Source organism: Columba livia, chromosome 6 (genome assembly GCF_036013475.1).
Source record: "Columba livia isolate bColLiv1 breed racing homer chromosome 6, bColLiv1.pat.W.v2, whole genome shotgun sequence".
Lineage (NCBI taxonomy): Eukaryota > Metazoa > Chordata > Aves > Columbiformes > Columbidae > Columba > Columba livia.
Window position 1 is genome coordinate 16,384,954 of NC_088607.1, and position 9,216 is coordinate 16,394,169.

The window sequence follows — 9,216 nt, forward strand, 5'->3', positions numbered from 1 at the left end:
ATAGTTGCCATGGAATCAAGGTTTTATGTTACTGCCAGGAATATTACAATACTTCAGAACATATAATTTGATATTTCGTATTAATAGGGTCTGGATGTGAAAACATATAGTTTGTTTTACAGATTATTGCCCCAGTCCTTGGGACTGATCAAGGTACAGGCTTATCTCGTGGCTTAGAAGAGGACAAAGATGTCCTTTAGCCTTCAGCTAAGGTGAAGGCAGTGTTGGTTTAAGGTACCTGAGCCATAGTAGTATGAAGGATGGAAAGTGCCTGAGAGACTCCATCAGACCTGTGCCACTGTAGAGGGAGCAACTTCCTCCCAGCTGCTTCTCCCAGCTCATCCTGACTCAGAGACCCAGTTATTTATCCTGAGTGCTGCTTTTCCTGGTAGTTAATATTTTGCACAAAGTAAACAAATTGTTTTGAATCAGAGCTTCCACATTCATCAAGCCCAAATTTTAATGGTAGCTGTAAGCCATCAGGGAGACGTGACAATTTACCTGTGTTAAGACCCTGAGAGTGTGTGTTTATAAATATATATGTGTGTGTATAAAAAAATATAAACTGCATTGATTTTTAGCACATGTATAACAAGCATATTCTGGTGTTAAAGCAACTACTGCTGTAATTAGAGCTACAGGAAATATTTTCTTGATTAAAGTATCTACTTTTTACATTGTTATTGTAATAGAAGTATTTTAAACCAACATTAATTGAGATTATAAAAAAAAATTAAATATGTTCTTTCACAGTATTTAGAATGTAACTTCTGATAACAGAAATGTCAATATGGTTCTTCACAAAATTGCAAATAGAGAAACTTTTTTTTAAACAAATTATGTTTTCAGTGTTGGCAATCACAATATTTGGTGTGTAAAAATAAAAAAGAATCAAGGTTTAAGTAGAGCTTGAGAATTTAGAATCCCTATTAATTCTTGATGTTTTGAGGATTTTTTTTTTGCTCTTGCTATACTCTGATGCAAGAAGAAAATGTGTTCTTGCTTGTCTGAAGTTTTTCTTGTGCTTCACAGAAATGCATTTTTAGAAGGTTACGTACAGCAGTTTCTCTACACATTTCGCTATTTCTGCACACAAGAAGAATTTTTGCAGTTTCTTCTTGATAGGATCAGCAGGACTTTATCCAGGTATAGTAATTTCCTGTGAAAAATATTATCAAAGTACAATTGACTTTCCTCCCAATACTTGTTTCTGAAAATAACTACTTAATTAAATTGAATTTTGATGTTGGCTTTTGTAAGACTCTCTTGACAAGTGAGAATGAAACTAGAGCAAGTGCAATATTTGACAATGTACTTACTTATTTTTTTCTTCTGAATTCTGAGTCTTACTTTTGCCGGTTGTTTAGTGAGGGGTTTTAAGTACAACCACAGCTTTGGTTCCATAGAGCCATGGATTCTAGAGACATGAAGCTTGATAATTTAGGATAGTACAGTTAATACCAATAATACTTTTGGTTTTTTCAGCACTTAGTTTTGAACTGGAATGGGATATCAATTTTTGTGAAACAAGTGCCTTTTTCTTCTTACCAGTGCAAGCCTGGATCCTTCCACAGCACTTACCAAAATATGTAACCGCAGTTTCTACATCCTGCAGGCTTGGATTGAAGACTGCTACAGTGTAGACTTTGCAACAAATACTGATCTTTTGTGTACCCTAAAAGATTTTATTTCTTCCAAGGTAAGTCAGAATTTCAGTAGAAGTTTTAAGAAAAAAAATCAGTCTAAGTCAGTTATGGTGTATGTAAGATTGTTACTACCAAAAAAATGTCCTAATTACAATTAGAGTAAAGAAAAAAAATGTTATCTTTGACAGCTGCGTTCAATATATCTAGTTTTGGACAGACATGAATCTCACAGCGATATTGTGTTTCCCTTATAATTTATGGGAAATTTAGTTCAATATTCTGTTAAAGTGTTTTGCAATTGCAGGTTGTTCCATTAAATGGCTATGGTGAGCGCTTGTTGTCATTACTTGAGGATGCTTCTGCCAGGAAGAGTGGCAGTGCTCATCAGTGCGTAAGCATGGACAAGTGTGAAGATGAGGGCGAGGAGGACAGAAAAACATTACATTCTCTATGTAAAAAGCTCTCAGAAGATGTTTCCAGAAAGGCATGTCTTCAGACTGCAGTAAAATTTATGTACCTGCATTTTAAATTTTCTTTTGAAAGTATCTAAGACGTAAACTTAACTGTGGAAGTCATCTTAAGCCTTAATTGTGCCCTGTCAGCTGTTTCAGTAACAATAGATCAGATAATCAAAATTCTGAGTTGAGCTCTTCATCCTTGATACTAGTATGTGTCTCATAGTTACTAGGAAACCTTTTGCCCCTTGTCAAACATTAATACTTTTTATTAGGCATATAGATTTTTAAGTCTATAAATATAGGAAAACAGGCAGTGAGGGGTTTTCTGCTAGAACTTCAAAGCTTGTAGCAAAAACATTTGAACTTCTGTCTGTATTTACTGATTCATACAGTGTCCTAGTGAAAAGTAACCCCAGAAGCTGGAGCATACTGTAGGCTTTTCCTGGAAAAAAGCTCTCTCTACAGAGTGACCAAAATGACATGTGGAAGTCAAATGTATTGATAACGTGCAAGTTGACTTTAGAATCAGCCTCCTGATAAAGGTGGAGAATTCCATGGGGTATACTGGCGATTCAACTTATAAAGGACAAGCGGAGTATAGAAACATGGACTTCTTTTGTTGTCACTGCATCATAATGATACTGGAAGATAAAAGAAGGGAAAATGATGGAAAACCAAGTATTTGTTTGGAAAGGGATGTTTGATTCTAAGCAAAAAGAGTGCAAGAAATAGAGCTAGTAAGAAGTAAAATATAAAATACAGGACTTCAGAATATGAACCATTTTATGGCATGAATACACATGGCTTGAATACACAGAAGTTTTTTTTAAATACCAGTGATTGAGATCTGGCAACCTTCTACTCAGACTCATTGACTGTGCATACCATATTAACTTAAAATAGCAATGTTGAATAAAGGAATTCATGTCTGGGCTAGCCTTAAAGATGAGCTGAAGAGTTTTGCATCCACGAAGGTTTTTCTCTAACAAAACATTCCAGAAAATTAAATCAAGGGGACACGTAATATTTGCTTCAGAGCAGTCAAAGCTTTACATATTTTTTTTGTCTACAGAACTTTAACTGGAAACTTTCCAAAGGTATGGGACCAATCACACAATATCAGAGAGAGCGACTGTACTCTATTTCATCAGTTTTGCCAAAGCCATGCTATAACAGTTTTACAGAAGAATTCCCAGGCTCCCTTGCTAAAGCAGATGAAGTGGGACCGTATCTCTTAATAGAATACAGTGTGCAACAGCTTTGTTGTCAGCTGACGTTACTGCAACAGGTACAAAAGTCTAGGTTTACTTCAAAGTACAGATAATATTGAGCTTCTTACTTTATACTCAGCTTCCTTTCTCTAGCATTTCCCAACCCTGTTTCAAGCTTATTTCATAAGGCTTTTAAGTTTTTCTTGAAATCTTTACAGTAAAATTTAAACTGGTTAATTCTATTCTTGGGGCGGGGAGGGGCAAGGGGGTAGAAAACCTCTGTCATTTTTATCCCTGAGCATTTCAAAAGAGCTGCTACATCTAACAAGAGATATATCTTCCTCTTTTTGTTTAGGAAGTGTTTCATAAATGTCATCCTGTACACTTTCTAAATTCAAGAGCACTTGGTGTTAAAGACAAATGTGTTGCTGTCCAAAAGTAAGTTGCTTATTCTAAATTCCCTTCTATTCTGTTGGTGCACAGTAATTTACTGTGTTGCACCTTTAATATGTCCAGGAAGAGAAAAACATTTTAAAAACTTAATATATTTTTGCCAGACTAGATAGTATGTTTGTAAAAAATTTTGAATTTCAGGAGATTTTATGCATGTGTATATCTGTGTACCTATGCACGTATATGTATGTGATAGGTCATATTTGCAAGGTGATTTCTCTGAAATCTAAAGTGAGTCAGGCCAAAATATTTATGAAGACTTGTGTTGAGGGGATTGCTTCAAAGTTTTCATTTTTGACAGAAAAAAAATTTAATGGTTTATGAAACAGATTCCTTGATCACGTATATGTGTATGTATATCAAATCTCAAAGACCATTATGGTGTCACAGAATAGCTGAGGTTGGAAGAGATCTCTCAAGATCATGTAGCCCAATGCCCCTGCCTTTAGCAAGGTCAGCTGGAGCAGGTTGCCCAGTACCATGTGCATGAATATGGATGGAGACTCCACAACCTCTCTGTGCAATGTTTATTTTGTACTGTTAGGCAGATGAAGTATCAGTATTCACAAACACATAAGAATTTTCCTATAGTTATTAGAGTGGTTACCAACCTATTTAAATTACTTGCTCAACAGTAAGTAATGTTTTCATCCAGCCACATGGACCTAATTATATTTGATTATGGTCTAGCTACCACATACTCAGTGGGTTCAGCTAGCTTCTAATTAGTGCTTCTTAATTGCACTACCTGTAGTAGACTTCTCTGTGTAAAGATAGGGAATGAACACCTAAAGCAGATCATATTTCACAGATTGTTAAATGGCAGAGGCTAAATCAGCTGGTTTATACTGATTCGGGGTTCAGGCACAGAAAACAAACTGTGTGGTACCATTAGATATCAGGCTCAATTTCTTATGTAACTGCAGTTTTTAATGACTTTGTATTTCTGGCTGTTGTTTTGTGTCAGACTGCATGGTTTGTTTTATTTAGTAACAAATGGTGAAGGTGTCTCTATGTACAGAAATGTATACTGCATATGCTTGTCTTGTAATCATATAATTATCTCGTAAGTATAAGGAAGAAAAAAATAACGTAGCTCATTACATAATTTGTAAAATATTATAAAATCAAGACTGAAAGAACTGAAAAATAATTTCAAATGGTTAGAAGTTGGCATCTTCACAATCTAGATTTTCTTTGAAAATCCAAAGTCAGCATGAATTATTTGTCTTTTTTCCCCCATTCTCTCCATAGAGCTGTTTCTACTGAGACAGTTTCACTCAAAGTCTGTAATCTGTTTCTGTCGAAGTGCGTACAAGACCAGTACCTTCTACAGTTATTAAGAAATGCAGACAATATCAGCACCTGGGTTGCTGCTGAAATTGTAACATGTCACACATCTAAGGTTTGTCACTGTTTTATTGTATTATTAATTATAAAATGGTTATTTGTTGTTACTGTTTATTAGTTGCTATGTAACAAAGCTGCAAGAAATATTTTGAAATATACCTATGAGTGGGCAGTTAACAATACGTTTTTTTGTCACAAGGGGAGTGTCTGGGATGTCTTGGATATTTGTAGTAGAGGGTGTCAAAGCCTAATAGAATGTAAGAAATGGGTTGCCTGAAGAGATGTCAGGCTTTAATGACACCTTGGTGACAGGAAAGAGAAAACTTTGTATTGGAGAGAAATGTTACTACAGTCAACAATTTTGACAACAAAGTCGAAAAGGAAATGCATTTATTCTTCCTTCTAATTTAATTTTATTATGTAGATTTATGCAGATTTACTATATATAGCTATATAATATTTTTTTTTTCAGCTGCAGGTGAGCTTATTATCAAAATTTCTTCTTATAGCAAAATGCTGCTATGAACAAAGAAATTTTGCTACTGCGATGCAAATTCTAGCAGGCTTGGAAAATCTTATTGTACGACAGTTACCAGTAAGTTTGAGACTCTGTTCTGTAACTGCTTTGCTTATCATAGTCTTGTTTCAATATGGACATTAATGTGAAAAACAAAAATATATTTTGTTTTATTGTAAGGCCTGGAAAATTTTGCCTGCAAAAGTAGCTGAAATAATGGAGGAACTCAAGGCTGTTGAGGTACAGTATGAAGTCTTTAATGTAAAAATACTTCGGGGCTGGAGAATATGCAAGATCTGCTTAAATGGGTGACTCTGCAGGATGAAAGCTATAATTATTACTTTGTATATGAAGGAGAGTTTAATTTGATTTAAGACTTTTGACCCTTAATCTGAGATTTTACAGTACTTTTCGTTTCAGTATTTCTTGAAAATGTTTGCTGTGTGACTAACTATCAAGAAAGAAATTTCAAAGCAAGCTGGAACATTAGATACACTTTTTCTGATTATTTCTGTAAGAGCTTTGTGGCTATAATCTATTTTGGAAAATTTGAAATGTTTATTACAGGCATTCTTTTTTTTATCTATACAATTTTAAATTGTAGACTGAAGTTCTAAAATGTAATTTTGGATGAGATTTAGCACTGTTAAAATTATGTATGAAGTATCTTTTGATTAAAGTTACCTTCTTTATTTATATACTTTTAAATGTTTGGCACCAGATTAGTTCATAGTGTTGTCTTCAACTTCAGTGCTAAAAATTAAAATTCATGACAAATAAATACATAGTGCTAAATAAATGGAGTTAGGAACTTCTTGTAAAACCTGCCCCAATATACTTACTGTGATATTTATCTGTGTGTATATTTACACTAGGTGTTTTTAAAAAGCGACAGCCTGTGCTTGATGGAAGGAGAAAGATTCAAAACACTTCCAACAATTCCATCAGCCCACGTTTTGGCTATGCACGTCCAACAGCTTGAAACTGGAGGATTCACAATGACAAATGGAGCTCACAAGTGGACTAAACTTAGGTAATTATTTTAATGATGTGTGTCACCTAACTGTTTAAAATTGAGTATTGTCTAGTGGGGTGATGAAATCTGATTCAACATTTCACAGCATTTTAAATAGTTTCAGTCATTTTGACATCTAACTGAAGAGACATGCCATGGAAGAGGATAGTCAGTGCCTTTGAAATAGCCTTTGAATTTGTTTGGGGCTTTTTTTTTTTTGTTTGGTTGGTTTTAGTCATCAGCAAAGCAAACTAATATTTTCTACCATATTCTCTTTCAAGAAATATTGCAAAAGTTGTGAGCCAAGTTCATGCATTTCAAGAGAATCCTTATACATATGCACCAGATTTCAAGCTGCAGTCTTACCTCACACAAAGAATAACTCATTTTAAAGATGCAGACATTTCTGCCTTGGCAGCTGACAACTGTGCCAACTTCCATCAGATACCAGCAGACAAACATTCACGAAAAATTCAGGACACACTGCGCAGAATGAAGGCAACATTTCAGTAATTATTTACATTTCATCTGTTATTTCAAGTGTAGATTGTAAAACTGGATTTTGTTGACTTCATCTCCTGGACCAATTCCCAAGCAAATACTTAAGTGAAAAGACTTAAAATTCTATCTCAAGTTGAAATTATTGTATTTCTTAGCATGGAATTATAAAATGCTGACTAATGACATTTGATTTCCTAGCAACTGAATGACAGATCAAAAGAATAAAAATAAAGATAAAAGTAAAGAGAGATTATAGATGAAAAGGATTAATCATTTTGTTACTCTTCTTTAGCATAAGAAAATAATTAGCCTAAAAGCAAATATCAAAAAATACCATGGAAATAAGTTAAAATTACAGCTTCTATTGCAAATTTGGCCTAGGAGAGTTTGGAGTATAGTTCATTAAATGTTGAATGTATTTTTATATAAATGTAATACACTTTTACCCTGTCACAGTGTGCATATAATTCAGGGACACAGATCTTCTGCTGTCCTTTGACTGTTGGTGTCTCTTGCTTTTATGTTGTGTATTATGAAAACTATAATTGACTTATTGGCCATCTTTTTCATCAAAAATACTGAGGAAGGAGAGGAATGCCATGCTGCATTCCTTTTTTTTTTGTTTGTTTTGATTTTAATGTCATTGGTCCAGCCTGTTTCCAAATGAATCTAAATATGACCACTTTGTTGCTCTGCTTCTGCCCTCATGGCCTTGTGAAAACAATAAGCAAGAAATTGCTTTTCTTTCTGTATTTGGCACAAGAATCACATTGCGAATTTGTGTACGTATGTATGTGTGCACATTTGATTATGGCTTTTGCTCCTGAGGTTGCTTTTGTAGATCACAGTGCTCCAGCAGCATTAAACAGGAGATAACAGTGTGAAATTTGGATCTGCATCTTGTAAAACTTCGGTGCTAACCTATTTATAGAGCTTATACCTACAAGACCTTCCAAATGGCAATGAAATGTGATGCAATTGCTTGAAAGTTTGTTGAGCTACACAGGTTTATGCAAGGCCAAAATGTTAAAGCTAAAAATTAATTACAAACTCTAGTATTTCTACCAGAGGAGACAATGTTAGTATGGGAAGAGAAGTGGGCAAGGACAAGAAACAGCTAAAATTAATTCTGTCCTGAAAGTGATTTGCTAGAACTGTGTTTAAAAAAATTTTTTAAAAAGATGTTTTGCGAGATGTGGGGAGCAGATGTGAACTAACTGTCTTGGCATGTTTTAGTGATGGAGAAGGATAATGATGTAAGAAATGGGAATGTGCACATGTCTAGTATTCTGCAAATTGTACTATTGTATCTGACAGAAATGCATGTGCACATGTTAAATTGTAGCTTTTTCAATGTTTAAGAGGAAAGCTTCTCTTTTTCCCTTGTCAATAATGGCAATATATACATCAAAGGCCACCTGCTCCTCATCTTTCTCAGTCAAACACAAGGTACATCCATATTTTCCATTTAATACCTCAGTTACTTTTTCGTACTCATATATTAATACCAGACTAACTTTTGTGCTCTTGTTGATTTAAACAGTGGAGAACTCAGTCCTCAACAGGGTTTTCTTGTATTTGTTCTACTTTTAGGATGATTTATTTTGTTATTTACCATATGTAGGTTTAGCATGTCATTAATTGTAGTATTCTGACTTACCCTCGAGTAAGTAAAATGTGTTGCTATTTCTCTAAAAATTGCTAAGTATGAAAACATTTAATCTTTACCTTCTATCTTTACATTACACGGTGATTTAAGAATTTTGATAACTATCTGCAGACATACATTTCACATATTTGATCTATATGCATTTATTTTAAAGAGTTGTTTTTATTAGTAGTTATTTCTTTTTCTCAATTAAAAATTACCATTCACTTAAAGCCACGCCTTGCCTTTGAAAGACAGTAGAATTTAAAGTAGCATAAGCTTTACTAATGTAAAGAATGCCACAAAATTTGCTAATCACATTATCTTAATAAATTCATTTTATACAGTTGCCAGACTATTGAAATTGCTTTTGTGAATTTACTTATTTATATGTTGCACTATTAGCTCATCTATTTC

The 9,216-nt window shown here is 34.1% G+C and overlaps 1 protein-coding gene across 4 annotated transcripts in view; it reads left to right on the forward strand.

Moving 5' to 3' along the window:
• LOC102094856 (kinase non-catalytic C-lobe domain-containing protein 1) overlaps positions 1 to 9,158 on the forward strand; it is a 63,329-nt gene extending 54,171 nt beyond the window's left edge. For 2 of the 4 annotated variants that reach the window (XM_005506975.4, XM_065067267.1), the window contains 10 exons: positions 1,033 to 1,146; positions 1,552 to 1,699; positions 1,951 to 2,130; positions 3,177 to 3,392; positions 3,671 to 3,753; positions 5,023 to 5,173; positions 5,591 to 5,713; positions 5,816 to 5,875; positions 6,511 to 6,668; positions 6,932 to 9,158. In XM_005506975.4, coding sequence (XP_005507032.2) covers positions 1,033 to 1,146; positions 1,552 to 1,699; positions 1,951 to 2,130; positions 3,177 to 3,392; positions 3,671 to 3,753; positions 5,023 to 5,173; positions 5,591 to 5,713; positions 5,816 to 5,875; positions 6,511 to 6,668; positions 6,932 to 7,163 — 1,465 coding nt within the window. In that variant the 3' untranslated portion in view covers positions 7,164 to 9,158. Of the gene's footprint in view, positions 1 to 1,032; positions 1,147 to 1,551; positions 1,700 to 1,950; positions 2,131 to 3,176; positions 3,393 to 3,670; positions 3,754 to 5,022; positions 5,174 to 5,590; positions 5,714 to 5,815; positions 5,876 to 6,510; positions 6,669 to 6,931 lie in introns of those variants that run through there. The other 2 variants (XR_002419399.2, XR_010473470.1) reach the window with 2 other exon arrangements.
• Positions 9,159 to 9,216: the final 58 nt, after the last annotated feature.